Raw genomic sequence first — 20,748 nt, 5'->3', positions numbered from 1 at the left:
GGTCTTCAGATGTTCTACACATGAAATTGTGCGAATTCCGAAATGTATCTGCAACGTTAGATTACATTTTGTCAGACCCCCCAGACTACACAACAGGGATGAGGAAGTGACTTTCTGTTTGGGGTAAGTTTCTCAAAAACATGTGAAATCACAAAATGTGTGTGTCAGGACCAGTGGCGTGTATTCATGGAAGCCAAGGGAAGCCGGGCTTCCCCAAATATTTGACCAACAAAAAAATTATAAAAATGTATTTTTCGTCTCTTTGTGTTTTCATCATCTGTCAATTCGCAAGTGGCTGAATCTCAGCGGAGAAATCACCCGAGCGAGGGAAACAGCGCCCCTCGTCTCAGGATGTCTGGACCCGTCTGGACCAAAAGAGTTGCCGCCGTAGCGTTTGATTGACTGATGCCAACAAGCATTTGGCCTCCCTTGATAAAAGAACAACTATAAAATAATTAACCAATCAGCGTTGAGCTGAGCGCAACTGTGGGCTGTCCTGGTGGCCAGTTTGGATTTTGTTTCAGACCAATTCAAAATCACTTCCTAGGAAAAACGCCATTTTCAGAAAAAAAACGTGTCAGTTCCTGGTCTGCTTGTGTTGATGTCCTGCAGTAGCTAACTTTCTGAATCGTCCCTTTCCTAAGCCATGGATGGAGATGGGGATTTGGACGTCTGGTTTTGACTTCATTCTCTGTACAGGCCAATGATTTTGATGGCGATTCTGATCCAAACATACATTTATTTGTTGTGCCACTGGCCTGAGACGATGGAAGTTCAATCTGTAGCCAAGTAGGCTAAAGTTAGCTAGGTTAACTTAGTGGTTCATTGTTGCCCATGCCAGGAAGTCAGGCTTGCAAGCATTTTAGCTAGGCAGACTATGACAACAAAAACTAACAATGAGAGAGCCATCAACATTTTGCCAACATGAAAGAGAGGATGGCATTGGCCTTAAACCAGTCTACAAGTAGGGTGAGTCAACATGTCTTGTCTAACTTGCGCACACACCACAAATCAGTACCATGGACAGAAGCATGATATTTAGCAACATTGATTGGACTAAATTGTTTTTGGTATATTTAAGTTTGTATATAGTCTTGTTGATTTTATGCTGGAATACTAAGTTGAAATGGTGCTGGAATACTGGAGGCAGTGTCTGTTGCCTTTGTGCTGACTTGCGGTAACACTAAACTTGAACTTGTTTGACCATTCTACAGGTGATATACACTATAAATACACCCAAAAGCATGTGGGCACTCCATCAAATTAGTGGATTCGGCTATTTCAGCCACACCAGCTGCTGACGGGTATAAAATCGAGCACACAGCCATGCAATCTCCATAGACAAACAGTGGCAGTAGAATGGCCTTACTGAAGAGCACAGTGACATTCAACGTGGCATCATAGGATGCCACCTTTACAACAAGTTAGTTTGTAAAATTTCTGCCTGCTAGAGCTGTCCCCGTCATCTGTAAGTTCTGTTATTGTGAAGTGCAAACGTCTAGGAGCAACAACGGCTTAGCCACAAAGTGGTAGGCCACACAAGCTCTTAGAACGGGATCACAGAGTGCTGAAGCTAGTAAAAATTGTCTATCCCTACTGAGTTCCAAACAGCCTCTGGAAGCAACGTCAGCACAATAACTGTTCATTGGGAGCATCATGAAATGGGTTTCCATGGCTGAGCAGCTGCACAATGCCAAGCATTGGCTGAAGTGGTGTAAAGCTCGCCGTCATTGGACTCTGAAGCAGTGGAATTGTGTTCTCTGGGGTGATGAATCACGCATCACCATCTGGCAGTCCGACGGCCGAATCTGGGTTTGGAGGATGCCAGCAGAATGCTACCTGCCCCAATGCATAGTGCCAACTGTAAAGTTTGGTGGAGGAGGAATAATGGTCTTTGGCTGTTTTTCATGGTTCGGGCTAGGCCCTTTAGTTCCAGTGAAGGGAAATGTTAATGCAACAGCATACTATGACATTCTAGACGATTCTGTGCTTCCAACTTTGTGGATACAGTTCAGGGAAGGCTCTTTCCTGTTTCAACATGACAATGCCCCGTGCGCAGAGTGAGGTCCATACAGAAATGGTTTGTTGAGATCGGTGTGGAAGAACTTGACTTGCCTGCACAGAGTCCTGACCTCAACCCCATCGAACATCTTTGGGATGAATTGGAACGCCAACTGCGAGCCCGGCTTAATCCCCCAACATCGGTGCCAAACCTCACGAATGCTTGTGGCTGACTGGAAGCAAGTCCCCGCAGCAATGTTCCAGCATCTAGTGGAAAGCCTTCCCAGAAGAGTGGAGGCTGTTAAAGCAGCAAAGGGGAGGGACCAACTCCATATTAATGCCAATGATTTTGGAATGAGATGTTCGAAGAGCAGTTGTCCACATATACTTTTGGTCATGTAGTGTCTGTTTGGATGCATCATTTGCTTGGTGGACTTCACCGGACAGATGTACGTTTGTTTCATCACAAAACCGGAGAGCAACGTGTAGTTGAATTTATTTTGCCGCTGTGTGATCGATGTCTTCTGTTGTCACGGCCTTATTGTATATCGCGGTTGTTATATAGCAAAACAATGCAATTATCACAACATAAGTTGTAATATGGGTTATTTACTGACTTGGCTTCCTCAGTGATTTTACCCACGCACCACTACTGGTCTGGACCTTTCTATACCATGTCATCTACATGAAATAGAGGTTTGGCTGGAAAAATTGCAACAGTCCACTAAACAATGCCTTTAATTCACTTTTAAAATCATCTTTATCGTGTAGTGAACGTCTTTCTCTGAACTTGACCTTTCTCAACCTTTCTCCTTTCACTTACTGTCTTATTGAATGTAAGGCCTCGCTGTGTGTCAGTGGCTTGTGTCCAATTTTAGAAGCTCGAACCTCATTGCATTTTTAATGGCGCCAACTTGAATAGTGTGCATCTTTCCTTGATACTTTCCTTGGTTCACCCGTACACTTTAAAAAGTGACTGGTGAAACACTGAAGGAAGATATCTCTCTCTCTTTCTCTCTCTAAAACACAGACATCTCCTTCCCCAAACAGCAGGATTGAGACAAGTAAAGGCAGGCCTGGGACAAAGCTTCAGAGAATTAAATGTAAAAAACATAAAGGTAGGAGGTAGAGAGGGACAGTGTTGGATGTGCCGCTCCACATAGCCTATAAACCCTGCATTTAAAGAGCTTTTCTTTACACAACATGGGTGTTTTCCAGTCCAGTGGGTTTCGTTGATGTCTGCTCAGTCTGAACAGTGGGGGGCATTTCCCTCGAAAAAAAAAAAAGGACACATGAGCACTAACAATTGTTAGTTCATAGGAGCGGATCACATTTGGTGTCAAATGAAAGCTAAAGAGAGTCTATATTTTGGGGAAATTAAGGTGTAGATACATTTTCCATCTTAAAAATGTGTTATAAGTAAAGGCTTTGATTTCTGGATAAACAGATGGAAAATGGGTCATACAAACTATCTACCAGAAATAGTCTTAAAAAGCTATCAGAAATACATCAAAACACAATAATGTTGATGTGATGACCCTTGCAAACTAAAATCAACATTTATATTTAGTTTGAGAAATGGTTTACCTTCAGTAAGTTTAAGAAATATTGCCTTAATTCCTTTCCCAAATACCTACATATCCTTAATATATTTTCAAATTTCTCTCCTTCATGGGGGATAATGAAAGTTTAAATAAGTAACAAGTAATGGTGGACCTACCAATAAGTTAGTGATTTTACTGATATCAAATTTGTATATGAATTGAGACTTAAAAACTCGTAATTCAGTAACGGAAATACCACAAATTAATTGGTAACCATTGGGAAATCACCATAGTCACAAACTACAGTTGGGTCACCTGCTACTGGTCTCTCTTCCACTGGCATACTGTTATGTTCAGCTCATAACGGTTTTATTTAGCTTTCTGTTGTCTGGTGGTCAAACAAATAGTATTAAACTCCTCCCTCCCGCTCTCTCTCACTCTCCAGTTTAATGTCACCTCTCCCAACCTCTCACTGACACCTGAGTCCCCTCTCTTTCCATTGACTGTAACCAGCATCCTCACCCACTGAGCACGGACCGACGCCAGAAGTCCATGGATGTTGAAAAGTAGATGAAATTTGGTCAGTCCACCCTGGCCTTGATGTTAATGACGTCCACAGACGGACCGGACCAAATCTGGACCCCGTCATAGATACTTCACGAGTATATTTCACAAGTTTGGATAGCAAAACACAGTACAGTGAGTAGAGCACAGTAGGGTACAGTACACTACAGTAGTACAGTACAGAAAAGTAAAGTATAGCACAGTACATTGTACTGTACTCTCTGATGTGCTGCATTGTACTCTACTGTACTCTGCTGTTCTGCGCTGTGATGTCAAAACTTGTGAAACATGAGGAGAATGACATTTTTAACCATTTCTGTTTAGTTCAGGCAAGAGACCCATGATGAAATTCTGTTACTGGGTGTAAATCCAACTCACTTACTGGAGTTCAATAATTAGAGATTTCTTCAAACTCAAGGTGCCATTGTCAGTCTCCATTATTTCTGCAGACATCTTTCAATCTTTATTCGGAGTGGATACTTAAGAGTTTTTGGAAAACGTGGTCGCATAAAAACCTGAGGAAGAGTTTATCGAAATTCCGTTACCCAAAGTTTAATCTGCACAGTTCTTCTACTAAATGTGTTTTTTTTGGAAATGTTTCAAAGTAGTCCCTGTGCATAGAGTTGTATGGTTGGTTAAACTTTGAAATCAATGCTCTTTGTTTGGCAGACATATTAAAGTGGAAAAGTAATTGTCCTGGGTCATGAAGCAAGTCGGGGGTTGAGAGAGGAAAGGTGCAGTGGAACAAGTGAAAGGATTGTGCATTGTGAGAATCAATGAATATGTACTGAAAACAGTGATACTTTGGCCTAACTAGGGATAGGTGTGACCGAAAACCTTGAAACTGGGTATAAAACTACTAACGCCGACCTACCAAGGCCCATATTCTAAGAAGTGGTGCCGGTCTCTAGTCAAACTAAAAAAAAATAACCTTGATATTTTGCGTAAGGTAACATGGCTGTTCAGAGGGATTATTTGGTGATTTGAACAAACGATAAAAGAGGGGACGCTGAACAATTACAAACCCTGAACATTGCCGAGCCTCTGACACAGATTATTGGTATAATAATGGTTTTGCCTCGGTGTGTGAATTCAGGTGGCCTTGTGTTTTGACTATCAATGTCACTTAGACACACTCAGCCTGACAGTTCCAACAACTGTTTGTTATGGATTGAGAGAGTTGAATTCTCTCTGTATCACCTTCACTACATCTACAGTGCCTTGCGAAAGTATTCGGCCCCCTTGAACTTTGCGACCTTTTGCCACATTTCAGGCTTCAAACATAAATATATAAAACTGTATTTTTTTGTGAAGAATCAACAACAAGTGGGACACAATCATGAAGTGGAACGACATTTATTGGATATTTCAAACTTTTTTAACAAATCAAAAACTGAAAAATTGGGCGTGCAAAATTATTCAGCCCCCTTAAGTTAATACTTTTTAGCGCCACCTTTTGCTGCGATTACAGCTGTAAGTCGCTTGGGGTATGTCTCTATCAGTTTTGCACATCGAGAGACTGACATTTTTTCCCATTCCTCCTTGCAAAACAGCTCGAGCTCAGTGAGGTTGGATGGAGAGCATTTGTGAACAGCAGTTTTCAGTTCTTTCCACAGATTCTCGATTGGATTCAGGTCTGGACTTTGACTTGGCCATTCTAACACCTGGATATGTTTATTTTTGAACCATTCCATTGTAGATTTTGCTTTATGTTTTGGATCATTGTCTTGTTGGAAGACAAATCTCCGTCCCAGTCTCAGGTCTTTTGCAGACTCCATCAGGTTTTCTTCCAGAATGGTCCTGTATTTGGCTCCATCCATCTTCCCATCAATTTTAACTATCTTCCCTGTCCCTGCTGAAGAAAAGCAGGCCCAAACCATGATGCTGCCACCACCATGTTTGACAGTGGGGATGGTGTGTTCAGCTGTGTTGCTTTTACGCCAAACATAACGTTTTGCATTGTTGCCAAAAAGTTCAATTTTGGTTTCATCTGACCAGAGCACCTTCTTCCACATGTTTGGTGTGTCTCCCAGGTGGCTTGTGGCAAACTTTAAACAACACTTTTTATGGATATCTTTAAGAAATGGCTTTCTTGCCACTCTTCCATAAAGGCCAGATTTGTGCAATATACGACTGATTGTTGTCCTATGGACAGAGTCTCCCACCTCAGCTGTAGATCTCTGCAGTTCATCCAGAGTGATCATGGGCCTCTTGGCTGCATCTCTGATCAGTCTTCTCCTTGTATGAGCTGAAAGTTTAGAGGGACGGCCAGGTCTTGGTAGATTTGCAGTGGTCTGATACTCCTTCCATTTCAATATTATCGCTTGCACAGTGCTCCTTGGGATGTTTAAAGCTTGGGAAATCTTTTTGTATCCAAATCCGGCTTTAAACTTCTTCACAACAGTATCTCGGACCTGCCTGGTGTGTTCCTTGTTCTTCATGATGCTCTCTGCGCTTTTAACGGACCTCTGAGACTATCACAGTGCAGTGCATTTATGAGGAGACTTGATTACACACAGGTGGATTGTATTTATCATCAGTCATTTAGGTCAACATTGGATCATTCAGAGATCCTCACTGAACTTCTGGAGAGAGTTTGCTGCACTGAAAGTAAAGGGGCTGAATAATTTTGCACGCCCAATTTTTCAGTTTTTGATTTGTTAAAAAAGTTTGAAATATCCAATAAATGTCGTTCCATTTCATGATTGTGTCCCACTTGTTGTTGATTCTTCACAAAAAAATACAGTTTTATATCTTTGAAGCCTGCAATGTGGCAAAAGGTCGCAAAGTTCAAGGGGGCCGAATACTTTCGCAAGGCACTGTATTTGATGTGGTATAAAGTCCATGGTATAGGTCTACGTGGCCAGAGTCCAAAACACCTATATCACTGTTATTCCCACAAGTCCAAAGGGTGAATTGTGACGGACTTGAAATGCATCCACTAGAATTCTTGACCTTTTGCTCGCGAAGCAGCTGGTCTCGTTATCGAGAAATGCTCACTAGACTTTCACAATCAAGTTGAAACTTTAAATGAGGCCACATGTACGGGATAAGTATGGTATAAATCGTCCAACGAAACGCTTACGTTCAGGTTCCTTCTCGACAATGAAACAACAATAAGAAATTATAATATGAACCTAAAGTAAAATGGCAGTAGAATAGAATACATTTGAGCAAGTATAAAACAGGAAGGCACAATATGTAGTCCAATATTTGCACGTGTATTGGGGGACAAGTGTATAAATTGAGCAGTATAATAAGAGTCTGGTAGCAGAAGTTGTGATGTGTGTGTAGCATTAGTGTGTGGTTGTAAAATTGCATTTGTCTAAAAGGTGGGATGTTTGTACTTGTAAATTGTGAGCTATTAAAGTCAATATTGTAGTTGGGGGGGGTTGAGCTTTGTCAAAGGCAAACTGTGTGGTGTATCTTGTGGTGATACAACATATACCCTAGCCTGCAGTGCACATGTCCTGACAATCCCCTGCCTGAGTCCTGTAGGCCAAGATCCCCAGCAAATAGGTAGCATACCAGCATTTCACTCAGAGCCAAGTGTCCAGGTGAAACTGAACTTGATAGTTTGTCATGGAGCTAAGGAAATGCCACTAATTCACCTGGATATGACCTTCTGGGTCTCACTAGGTGTTGTCTATAACAATGTTCTAACCACTGTGCATCGTGTAAAAAAAAAGAAGCTCTTGGACATAGACGGGCCTAGTGCAGGGACTTACTGTTGTTAGACTTAAGGTCACGGTGGATGACAGGAACAATGGCCTCCGTGTGCAGGTAGAGCATGCCCCTGGCGATCTGCACCGCCCAGTTGACCAGGACGTGCGGCGGGATGCGCCGCCCGGCCAATGCTCGGCTCAGTGCGCCACCGGATGCGTACTCCATGATGAGGCACAAGTTGGGTTCCCGTAAGCAAACCCCTTTGAGGGCGATGATGTTGGGGTGAGTGAGCATGGCAAACAGCCGGGCCTCCTGGCGCACGTTCTGGGCCGTCACGCTGATGTCCTCGTCCGGGTCCTGGCGGGCCGCCTTCACGGCCACCAGCCCACCTCTCCACGTACCGCGATACACCTTGCCGAAGCCTCCGACCCCAATGACCTCCTCGAGGCTCAGCTCCCTGAAATCCACAGCCTCGGGTTCGAACTCCCCCACCACGGCTGGCCCAAGCTCCCCGACCCCAGTGCCCTGCAGTTTCCCATATGAAGGTGGCTTGAAGGACACGTAGTTTGAGGGAAAGATGCCCACTTTGTTGTTGACTTTGCCCGCCCACCAGCCCTCGTCACCGGATATCTCAGAGTCCAGCGACAGGACTTCCACCAGGTCACCTTTGTGGAGGGTGAGCTCGTCTTTACCGGACGCCTCATAGTCGAATAAAGCCGTCCACACAGTATTGGTGAAGTTCCCTTTTTGCGATTGATCCAAACCTTTCCAGTTCGACAGTGGGCCGCGGGTAAAAATGGTCTTCAGCGGCTCCATGGAGCCACAATGAGCAAATGCTCAGACACTGGGTTAGATTTTCCAAAATAAAGCACAATAGAGTACTTTATTGCGCCACTCTCCCGTTCCTCTGTGTCTAGTTGGTTCATCAGGGACCCGTGAAATGCGTTCAAAGACCTGGCCAACAGGAACACAACAGTGTTCAAAGATAACAGGATAAAAAGCGCCTCTCATACGACTCGACATGGACTGCTTATGTTTCCATTGGAGCTGGCAACGATCAAACAAAGGCCATGGATGTGACCAGTTCTGCCAAAGTGTTCCAATTTGTAAAATGGCAGAATTGTCTCCATAAAGCAAGTTGATACTTAACTTATGTGGTGTTTCAATGTGTGGTTTGAGCACATAGCTCACTTAATTACTCTATTATTATACCACACAGTCACATATTAACCAATGAGTATGTGCTGAGATTGGAATTTGAAATAAAGGAGAACTTATTCCATTATAACAAAACCAAGACTGTGCAGAGAACTGGATGGATCAGTCACTAAAATTAGCATCAGGTGGTTGTAAAATATCCAGAACATTGGACAATAATAACCACAACAAAAGAGCTCAACTCCATTTAGTTGTCCATTTAGAAATGTCTGTATTTTTAGCCATTAAGTGCAGTGGCCGTCATAAGCAGGAAGCGCTGAAAAGACGAGAAGAATAGCAGGAAAGGAGCGTTCAGTCAGGCGAACCCCGTGCTTTACCGCAATTTTCAAAGCTGACCAACTCGCCCTAAACCCACAGCACGACCAACGGTATCTGGACGAAACTTCTATGCGTTCTGTCAACAAATCTCACATCCGTTTGCCCAACTGTATGCATATTTGCTGTCTCGCCCGGTGGTGATATACAATATCTCAATTGTACAAGTCGGTTTATTCCATAAGAACTTTATATCCACCGAGTTGGCAACAGGAAGAACTGCACGATGGTGCTTCTGAGTCTACTTTTTTTTTTTTAAAAGAGACCCGCACACCGGAAACAAATCATGTATTGTCCGTCGTGCGTAACGATACTTTAGTGCCAAGCTCCGACAAGCTCGTTGTTATTACCGATGTCCAAAAAGCGTCAGGATAGATGCATTATTATCATGTCCCCCACTTCCTTTAGCCGTCGTTCCGTTCTCGAACCACTCTACGTCTGTGCCTACAGTCAGAGAAGAGGGTGTGGTTTAGTAACTTTTTTCCCAGCAGGAAAAGAAAGCGTCAGGGGTTTAATCATTGGGCGATTTCGTGTTTCATGGTCCGGTGCCCCTGGGCGGAGTCAGTAGATTTTTGACCATTCCATTGGTCCTTCAATATTATCTCCACTCACCCGGGGCACGGGGCCATGCAAAACGAACTCTCCATTAGTCCAAACAGTGCTTCCGTTCTGCAACTAAACCCAGAGTTTACTTTGGACAAATTCAGTTAGGTCACTCCCCATTTCTTTTCGTTTGCTTACATTGAAGAAATGTTTTACAACAGAATCGGCGGAATGAATACGCCCCAGGTGACAGAAACAACGCAACTCGCGTTCTGGTGGAGGCAGCAGTAATATGCGGACTAATTCCCGTTTTCTATATTTGAGGTTCACTGGAATATCTGTGTGAGAAATAAATACACTCGTATTTGGCAAGTTAGTGGTCCAACGTGCAAATGTCGGGGCAAGTTAGTGGTCCAACGTGCAAATGTTGAGATATAAATATAATTCAGTTAATAAGGCCTATAATAGGTTACATAGTCTCCAATACTAATGAGGTTGATTATGCATGGTGTAATATGCAAAAGTGTACATAAAACACTTTAGTGTAGCTGTTTCTCTGAAGAGGTGCATCTATTGAATAAACATAAAACATGTCACGCTATTTGGGTCTGAGACAGACGAAACCTGAAACTTTGCCACCTAGGGCACCTTTGCCCTGTACTGCTGTGTGGAAACAGTGTGCTTCCTTCTGAGGCCTTTGATGGCTCCCCTGCCCCATGGCAGGCCTTTGTTGCTCCGCCGCCCCGAAAGTAAATCCCCTCCCATAACCCCTGCCAAACACCCCCACCCCTGCTACCCAGCGCTGACTCATCACTTGTGCAGGAAGAAGGCAGTTGTTTTTGTGGCCTGGTGGCCGAGCCAGGCCTGCTGTTACATTTACAATATGAAACCAAACTCAGAGGGAGGGAGGGAAGGGTGTGGGTTCACAGTGCACACGGAGAACAAAAAATGAACTGCCTTTTCAGAAAGAGTATTTTCTTTGTTCAGTGTTTCTAATCGAATCAAATCTTCCCTCCATGGGAATCTCTCCCACAGAACAGACCTGTGCTGGCTTGCACTTCAATCACCTTTCCGACTCTGTTGATAACAACAGGGCCTTGACAGAGGAAAACACACATCACATCAGCTGTGGTGACAAACATCCATTGTTAAACGTTTATACACACTTCGTAGGAGTACTAATGCATGGTCGCCCATTTCTATTCTATACCTGGAGTCTGAGACGGGAAGTATTTGGAGGAGACATGAAGGCGGCTTAGAGAGAAATGTACAGATTTTCCAAATGGGAATGGGAAGTCCAGAGAATGTAGGATGGGTTTGGGTTGGACTCAAACAATGTGTTACACTCCTGTGTAGTCGTAAGGTGAAGCCTTGTGCAATGTTTCGCTTAGGTGCCAATGGAATGAAGTTCATTGCCAGTTTCAATGGACTCAACAACAAATAGCGTATGGCATTGTGGCTTGTAATATCACAGATACGCTTGGTAAAAGATCTCATGCCGTTTAATGTAAAATAAAAAAAATAATAGTTGGGCAGTGTTTTATTGAAATCTGAACTTTATTTCACCCATACAAAATAAAATGTTAAAATTTTACATACAGCGTCAAGTTCAACGGCCTACCTTAAAACATTTCATATCAAGAGACACTGAAACGGGAGCCCTATCCTTCTCTGCGTTTCAATGTGTACATTAAAACAATCTAAAAGAGAGAAGAAAAAAATACAATACAAAGGAGAATTTTATTCCAAGTGGGGGGACGATATATTTTTGAAAACAAATTATAGGCGAAAAGGTGAGCGGTTTAACAACTTTAAAAACAAAGTTATGGTCCAGGAGGAGCATCACAGTACATTTCAGATAAGAATAGCCAGCACAGAAATATCTGTCTTCAAGAAGGAGATAGTTGGGGTGGGGAAGGGGGTACAACACAACATATTTTACCTCAAAAGCAGTGACTTGTCACTCATATTTCAAATCAACAAAAACAACCAATTGGAGTTGTAATCATTAGCATAATGACATGTGATTATGGTTGACGTAAGCTAACGGCCAAGGTCTTCAGGAGGATCAATTATCGTCATAAAAAGTTGCATTAAAAAAGGGGAAAATCCTCAACTCAAGTCACATTGAGAAGAATTCATAACCTACAGTAAAACACATCTCCTTACCCACACCCTAACAATTGGAATAGCCACGTGCAATAACGGCCAACTCCAAAAGCAAGACCAAGATCTAACCGCTCTGCCAAATTCAGAATCCTCACAGACAATCATCTCCCTTTGCTATAGGAAAGTGCTGACCCCTTTCAAAAATACAACCGACCACTGCTCTGACTTCATCTCGAGAAGGTGTCTGTGTGTAAAGTATTCTATGAGGCTACGTAGGCTGCACAGGCATTACAGTTGGATCATCTCAACTGAACCAGAGCAGACGTTGAAGAAGTGGACAAGGAGCTGGAGTGATATGTCTGTTGAACACCAATGACGTATGCAGAAAACAGAGATGAGAGAATAACCAAAGTGCAAACTACAATGGGGGACTTAATCAAACCGGTACTTGAGCTGGGGGCCTTTCAGAACATCAACTGACATTTTTAGTCCAAATAGAACAACCACCTGTCTTTATAAAACAACCTGGTTCATTTTTTCCCCTCCACAATAAAATAACAAATAATTAAACACAATATACAACCGATTACTCGTCTTCAGTGGTGCCAGCTGTCATGTCTACACACCTTACTGCCAGTTGTTGGAGGCTTTTCCTTAACAATGGGCCGCATGTGAGCATCTGCCCAGACTCACCTCTTTCTCAATGCAGCCACAGAAGAGAAGAACTTAAGAGAAAATTAAAGGTAAAAAGAGCGGGGGGGAGCTAAGAGTCATAGTCTTCATCATCATCGTCTTCATCTTTGTGCGGCATGGAGGGGGGAGGTGGGGGTGCGGTGCCCATCAGCGAGGGGTGGGGGGCAAAGGAGCCCAGGGGCATGACCAGGCCCCCTTGTGCGGTGCCCATGTGGAGGTACTGGGGTGGCATGGTGTCTGGGCTGTGGCACAGGGCAGAAGAGGGGGACAACACCTTTAGTAATAGTACCCGCACACAAAAGGGTCATGTTCAGTTAAGAAAATATGTTTTGAAACTGTGTGAAATGGAAAGTTGATGCCCGAATACAACCCAGGAAAGCACATTAGCAAAGAGTACAGTTGTGTGGTGGTTAACTGTGTGTCCGCGCCTGTCCATGTCCATTACCTGTGGAATCGGGATTGTGGCTGCAGGTTTGTGCTTGACTGAGACCCGTCTTCCTCATCCTCGTCTGTCTCGCTGTCCTCGGAGTCATCCTGTTCCCATGGCAACGAAAAGCTAAATAAACCTCTTTCCTCACATCCTCACCACCCACCCAAATTACACCTGATAACTTCAATTGGCCACCAAGCCAAACTAACTAACATTGCCCTCTATAAAACGTTACTGTTATCTAAGCTAAGCTTATGCTTTGTGGCTGCTAAATTTAAGGCCAACACCCACCTCTTGCTCTGACTCTGTGCCTGATAGCTTCTTGTCCTTGCCCTTGCAGCCAACTCCTCCATTCTTGCGGCCTGACCCCGGCTTTCGACCTCTGGAGGACACCAAGTACAAAGTCAAGATTGCATAATTCACACATTCACCGACACACAAAGCTTTAGTAGACCATCAGTAATATCCTATCCACGTCAACAGTTAGTATCGTTCGGGGTCCGTTACCTGCGTGCAACCTTTTCCCCTCCCTCTGCGTGGTTGTCCTCTCCCTCGCCCTGCATGTCAGGCACTGCCGCTACCAGGTCCTTCAGGAAGTCAAACTGCTGCTCCAGCTCAATGCACTGTTTTCTACCAAGACACACACTGTTTAAAAAGACAATACCGTCCCCATCTCTTCAAAAAAGCACCGATAGACAAGAACGCTGAACATTACAATCTGTAGCCCTACTGAACTTATGACCAACACCGATAACTGAATACATGACTTACAAGTGTGACGTCGTCATTGTTTTTGCGTTCCGGGACTGGGTGACTTGACAGGCTTTCGTCAGGAGAGACTCCAGGAACAGCTCCAGAGCTCGTGCTGGTGGTTGAGTTAAGGGGAGGTAGACACTAGCCACACAGGACCAAAGTGGTTTATTTGGGCTTCAATAACTGAACAGTTAGACACTTCGCAACGACTCAAGAGTGATTGCTAGACTCTTACTAGGCACACGACCCCTCAAAAGTCAAAACAGTGAGTCATATGACTTTTCATTCAAACTGCACAACAAACAATTAACCCTATAATCTCCATATTGTCATTGGCAAAAAATACACGCTTTGAAATGCAGTTCATGTGAACTTGCAATGAAATACAGATGAAGCGTTCAGGTGAGAAGAACGGATACATATGATGACAGGAACGGCGGCAGCCACTTTGCCTATCTCTTCATCAGTCTGCATAATCTTCTTAATCCTGGCCTGTAATCAAAATGGGAAGAGGTCAGTGAGAGAGCGCATTGAAGATTACTACCATTAGAGTATCTGCATAATTGCCGAGTTACTAATTGATCAACCAACCACACACGCCCAGCACATTGACTATATTTAGATAACAAATAAATACATTTTATATATATATATATATATATATTTCAGCCACCTTTCCAACAAGTCCACGTATCAAATTTCTGGCCTGCAGGAGCTGCTCCAGTCAACTGTAAGTGCGGTTATTGTGAATTGAAAACGTCTAGGAGCAACAACGGCTCAGCCGCGAAGTGGTAGGCCGCACAATCTCACAGAAAGAGCCATTGAGTGCTCTAGCGGGTAAAATTTGTCACTACAGAGTTCCAAATGGCCTCTGGAAAGAACGTCAGCACAAGAAGTGTTAGTCGGGAGCTTCATGAAATGAGTTTCCATGGCCAAGCAACTGCACACAAGCCTAAGATCACCATGCGCAATGCCAAGAGTTGGCTGGTGGTGTAAAGCTCGCCGCCATTGGACTCTGGAGCATTGGAAACACGTTCTCTGGAGTGATGAATCACGCTTCAACAGCTTGCAGTCTGACGGACAAATTTGGATTTGGAGGACGCCAGGAGAACATTACCTGCCCCAATGCATAGTGCTAACTGTAAAGTTTGGCAGAGGAGGAATAATGGTCTCGGGCTGTTTTTCATGGTTCGGACTATGCAGCCTTAGTTCCAGTGAAGGGATATCTTAGCGCTACAGCATACAATGACATTCCAGACGATTCTGTGCTTCCAACTTTGTGGCAACTGTTTCAGCATGACAATGCCTGAGGTGCACAAAGCGAGGTCAATACAGAAATGGTTTGTTGATCGGTGTGGAAGAACTTGACTGGCCTGCAGAGCCCTGACCTCAACCCCATTGAATATCTTTGGGATGAATTGGAACGCCGACTGCGAGCCAGGCCTATTCGCTTCCCTCACTAATCCTTGTGGCTGAATGGAAGCAAGTCCCCACAGCAATATTACAACATCTAGCGGAAAGCCTTCCAAGAAGAGCGGAGGCTGTTATGGCAGAAAAGGGGGGGACCAACTCCATATTAATGACCATGATTTTGGAATTAGATGTTTGACGAGCAGGTGTCCACATACCTTTGGTCATGTAGTGTATCATGACATTCCTAGGCGGACTGGTTTGTTGACAACTTATGCTAGTATCTGGCAAGCATTTACAACGCTAGCCACATCCTCCAATTTTCCCGATCATGTCTCACTTATTCTGAATGATACAACCCCCTAGCAGGCCTAGCTAACAGGCTAACTAATACTTGTTTAGGTCAATAACTAAATCTCGTCTATCAGTTAGTACAGCTGGCAAACTTAATAACAACAATGAACAAGCTAAGCTAGCAATGCCTTTTTAATAGCCACCCTCCCAAGTGGCTGGATGGCTAACTTAGGTAGCTAACGTTACCATTAGTTAGATAGCTAGAGTTGTAGATACGCATTGTTAACTACAAAGTTATCCAGCTAACTAGCTTTATCTTATTGTCTACTAACTAGCTAGCAACATACCTAGAACAAATCATATTAATGGGTGCACTGTTGATCTAGCAAGCTAGCTAGCATTCCACAGATTTAGATCATTAAGTTAGTTAGCTAATTAGCTATCAGCTTAGCAAGCAAAGCTTAACTACTTACCGGGGGGAATCTCGCATTGTATTTCTTCTTTTTGCTGGGCATTATTTTATGAACTGTTTAACTTAAAACAATCTTCGATATTTTGTTATTATATGTCCCTCCAACCCGCACCCAATGGGTAGGTAGCTAGCTAGCTAGCTAGCCTAGCACGTAGCCTTCTCGAGATGTTCCGCAGGGTCTCACGTTCCGTCGGATTCTTCTAGCCTGCACTCTGGTCAAATGGACAGCACTCGTGTGAGAAATAACAAACAAACACAGATTGTTGCATTATCAAAGTACTGTCGCGTTGAGATAAAATCCAACATTGCAGGCTCAACGTGACAAACAGTTAAAAGCCCATCACCCAACTTTTACTTTGCTCGTTTCCTACTAGATAACGTTAGCCAAGCTACTATAGCTAAGCTAAACTATTTTGCATACGGGGTGTTTCAATAAAGTTTTGCGAGCGACATTTAAATCAAGATGGAGGCTTGAGCAGAAGCATTGCTAGGCGGTCAGCTACCCCTAGACTTGTTAGCTGGCATATAAAACCTCTCGGCAAAGGAAAACATTTCATTATTATAGCAATTATAAGTTGTTCTATGTCCATGCATGTATACTGAACAAAAATATAAACGCAACATGTAAATTGTTGGTCCCATATTTCATGAGCTGAAATAAAGGATCCCAGAAATTGCCCATACACACAAAACCCTTACGAAAAAAGATTGTAGTATAACTGCATTACACTGTAGGGTAACTCTAGTTAGAATGCAGTAAAACTGCAGGATGCTACAAATGCTGCGTTCAAAATAACACAGTCGACTGCAGTTAATCCACACTAGTTACTGTCTTTTTTTGTAAGGGATAGTTTATTTCTCTCAAATGTTGTGCACAAATTTGTTTACATCAATGTGACACTTTCTCCTTTGTCTAGATAATCCACCCACCTGACAGGTGTGTTATATCAAGAAGCTGATTAAACGGCATAATCATTACACAGGTGGACCTTGTGCTGGGGGCAATAAACAGCCACTCTAAAATGTGCAGTTTTGTCAAAGAACACAATGCCACAGATGTCTCAAGTTGAGATAGCATGTAGTTGGAATGCTGACTGCAGGAATATCCACCAGAGCTGTTTTCAGATAATTTAATGTTAATTTCTCTACAATAAGCCGCCATCCAATGTCGTTTTTAGAGAATTGGCAGTACGTCTAACCGAGCTCACAACCGCAGACCAAGTCTAACCACGCCAGCCCGGCTTCTTCACCTGCAGGATAGTTTGAGGCGGTGCTGAGAAGTATTTCTGTCTGTAATAAATTCCTTTAGTGGGTAAAAGCTCATTCTGATTGGCTGGGCCTGGCTTAACAGTGGGTCGGCCTGGCTCTCAAGTGGTAGGCCTGTGCCCTCCCAGGCCCACACATGGGGGCCTAGATTACGGCCTCATTTATTTATTTAAATGGACTGATTTCCTTATATGAACTGTAACTCAGTAAAATCTTAGAAATTGTTGCACGTTGCGTTTATATTTTTGTTCAGTGTACAATAGAAATACCACGCAATTTCTAAACAACATAATTTTCATGCCAACGTCGAGCTAGCTGGCTGGCAAAAAAAGCTAGGGCATAACAGCTTCTATCTTTGGTTGCATGAACTCCTTGCATGCATGCTGGGGAATGACTGACTGCAAGGCAGTTCTTGTGAAAAGGGTTTTAAAACATTTCCCACTCAAACTAACTTTATGCTTATAGACAGTGAAATTGTGCATCCGTTTTGACCATTGCTGAGAACCCACCACAGGAACCCCTTGTTGAGATTCCACCATGGAGGAGGTTCAGGTGGAGGAAGATGTCGCAGGGGAGGGGACAGAGGTGGAGAACAAAGAGCCACTCTCCGCCGAGAGCCATGGATCCCTGGATCGTATTCGACTCCCGCAAAACACCCAGAGCTGAGTTTGACGGCTGGCTGGAGACCAACAAGCCACCCCAGGTGGGCCGCTTCGGGGACGAGGAGGGCGGTAAGGGCCCTGTGGGGTGGATTTCTGTGTTGGGTCTGGACCACTGTCCTGCCACTGGGGACATCACTGGACTACAGGAGAGCTGGGAGAGCCTGTTGGACAGCGGGAGACATGTCACCTTCCAGATTGTGAAGGAACTGGCACTGAACCACAGGGTGCTCACCGGGAAGGGACTGATGCACCTGGACTCAGGCTTCAAGGTGGACCATGCCTGTGAGTGTGTGGCCAGAGCAGCCGTGGAAGGGAAGATCTCCCTGACCAAGGTGAACCCGTGTGACCCCAAGTCTGACAGCAAGTACGTCATCTGTTCCTATAATAAGGACTTCATGGACAAAAACCGAGGTGATGAGGCTGGACGCAGTCATCCGGGCCACGGGGGTCAAGTGCCAGCTGTCTTTCAAGCAGGATGTTTACACCTATCTGGGCATCGTGTCTTGGTTAGCAGCTCCAGTGTTTGTCTGGGCATGTGTTTTAGGTTATTGTCCTGCTGAAAGGTGAATTTGTCTCCCAGTGTCTGTTGGAAAGCAGACTGAACCAGGTTTTCCTCTGTGATTTTGCCTGTACGTAGCTCGATTCCATTTATTTTAATTTGAAAAAACAATATTAAAAATCAATGTATTGAATTTTCCATGTGGTCTATATTAACCCATTTGATCCAAAAATTTTCCCAGACATGAAAATATCCAAATCAAGTGTCATTAGTAACCCTTTGAGGTAATCAATCATTATTTTTAGGTGAAAAGGTGTGTTTTATGGTCGGTCACAATTGTGACCGGTGGGATGTTACGTACACTGAATTAACATTTTTCTCGTATGCAGTTATCAAAGTTCTTATAAATCCCAACCCAGTTATTAACACATTTAAAACTCTGTCACTGGCTGTCCCCAGCATTGCCACTAGAATGCCCCGTCACATTCTTGTGTGACTATTTTACACATCAAAAACCCTTATACAACACAATATGAATACTGAGAGCAAAGACAAAAAGACAACCATCAACGTATTTCAACATTGTTACTGTAGTGCAACATGTACTGAAACATTAATATTGTAACTTTATTGTAACATTTGAACTTGTATTTCAGTGCAATATTCATTGTAACATTGTCATTGTGACATTTTAGTGCAACATTCACTAACAACTGTATAGCAGTTGTGTGATTCATTCCCACTGAACATAAAGGTAACATATAGGATAGAGGTAGCCTGTAGAATATGCATTCAAGTAGAGGCCTACACTGAACAAAATTATATATATATATATATATATATATATATTTAAAAAGCGCCACTGGCCAATGAGTGCTTATACGAGACAATGAGTGCTTTTCTTCCTAGAGTCCGTTGTACTGCTTCTCCTCACCCTTTATCAACTTTTCTATTCGGTCTTATCTCCTTTTCTACTGTCCATGGTATATCTTGAAGCACTCAATGTGCAGTGGCACTTTGCATTTCTCACATGCACAGGTAGTACGTTTGTCACAGTGACAACTTCTCTGAAACCGGTGCATCGTGTTGATTGGCCAGTGAGAAGCTTTGTCATATCTTGCCTGATCTTCAACAGTAGCAGCCAGTAAAGATCTCCTTCCGTGGCTCAGTGGTTTCGTGCCAAACTTTTGCATATTTGGCCTGTATACTATGTGTTTTGGAATCACATCAGTGGCAGGTCTCTTCGATCGTTTGAACACTCAATCTTTATTTTTTACCACCTGCAGCTTTTCCCTTGGCTCTTCTGGCTGAACCCTATGGCTTGTAGAGGCCCTTGGCTCTTCTGACTGGACCCTCTGGCGGGTTCATTACCAACAATGGAGGGGGGTGGGGAAGATTGTGGATGGGGGGGGGGGGGGGGGGGGGTCATCGTCACTGATAACGTTGTTCCTGCCATGATCTGTTTGCATAGGTTCCGCATATGCATTCAACAGCCTGGCTGGCAAATGGCCTGTCCATAGTCCATATCTGACCCATCGCTATCACAATCACTCAGGACAGCATCTTTCTCATTTTGAGGGATAACTGCAATGTTGCATGCCTTGTCTGGGCAGTCACCTAGATCCAACATATCCAGAACTTGACTCAAAGTGAATCTAAAAGAAAGAACAGAGTAGAAAGTTAGGTAAAACAAGAACTATGTATGTGTATAACTATGTGTATACCTAGATGCACTGTGTTATCCCGCCGGTCACTATTGTTGCCGTCAACACGTTTACACATTCTATGATCACACTGAACAAATTTGAGTAATTGCAAATGCATATATCAAAACTAGACACCTTAAAGATGATGTGTACCAAAACTATTTGTCCTAACTTTATTTTAACATACTTTACTAACCTTTTGTTTGGGAACTTTGATGCAGCCATTCTCTTCTCATGGTTCAACCAGGAAGTAAACAGCTCTGGTCATGTGACAATTTACACTAAACATGTGACACTGCACATCATTCATCGAGACCCTTTATTATTTGCTGGAAATGCATTGAGGTCATTCAGTAACATTTTTAGAGCCTTATAACTGAAAAAACAAAATTTACGGTCACCGATTAAATAGGTTAAATTCATTTTAAATAACAGGCTTTTAAAATTCATTATTTGCACACCATTTCTACTTAAAATATCAAAGGGACGTAAAAGACACACATTTCGTGGAACAACCCAGTTAGGTTTTTAACGTCTACATTTATTATGGGAAATTAACTGCAGCTGAAGTGAAATAATATCACACTGGTCTAAAAGCAAACC

At 43.4% G+C, this 20,748-nt stretch overlaps 2 protein-coding genes, 1 long non-coding RNA gene and 1 pseudogene across 3 annotated transcripts in view; 1 reads left to right on the top strand and 3 right to left on the bottom strand.

Annotated features, from left to right (window-relative positions):
- LOC110531839 (mitogen-activated protein kinase kinase kinase 11) overlaps positions 1-9,998 on the bottom strand; it is a 41,659-nt gene extending 31,661 nt beyond the window's left edge. The window contains exon 1 of the mRNA XM_021615288.3: positions 7,838-9,998. Coding sequence (XP_021470963.2) covers positions 7,838-8,591 — 754 coding nt within the window. The 5' untranslated portion in view covers positions 8,592-9,998. The remainder of the gene's footprint in view (positions 1-7,837) is intronic.
- Positions 9,999-11,385: 1,387 nt separating this feature from the next.
- drap1 (DR1 associated protein 1) lies at positions 11,386-16,724 on the bottom strand. The gene is made up of 7 exons (XM_021615286.3): positions 16,014-16,724; positions 14,256-14,328; positions 13,855-13,948; positions 13,591-13,713; positions 13,375-13,465; positions 13,099-13,187; positions 11,386-12,895 (listed from the first exon to the last, which is right to left on the bottom strand). The coding sequence occupies exons 1-7, from the start codon at positions 16,053-16,055 to the stop codon at positions 12,724-12,726; spliced, it is 684 nt and encodes a 227-aa protein (XP_021470961.1). The 5' UTR covers positions 16,056-16,724; the 3' UTR covers positions 11,386-12,723.
- Positions 16,725-17,330: 606 nt separating this feature from the next.
- LOC110531837 (UPF0696 protein C11orf68 homolog pseudogene) lies at positions 17,331-18,562 on the top strand (annotated as a pseudogene).
- A 483-nt stretch (positions 18,563-19,045) lies between these two features.
- LOC149980873 (uncharacterized) lies at positions 19,046-20,470 on the bottom strand. The gene is made up of 2 exons (XR_016483191.1): positions 20,342-20,470; positions 19,046-20,094 (listed from the first exon to the last, which is right to left on the bottom strand). It is a non-coding gene; the product is annotated as an uncharacterized LOC149980873 (long non-coding RNA).
- Positions 20,471-20,748: the final 278 nt, after the last annotated feature.

Source organism: Oncorhynchus mykiss, chromosome 9 (assembly GCF_057628025.1).
Source record: "Oncorhynchus mykiss isolate SJ-2025 chromosome 9, ASM5762802v1, whole genome shotgun sequence".
NCBI classification, from domain to species: domain Eukaryota; kingdom Metazoa; phylum Chordata; class Actinopteri; order Salmoniformes; family Salmonidae; genus Oncorhynchus; species Oncorhynchus mykiss.
This window is presented reverse-complemented; position numbering and strand designations above follow the sequence as displayed.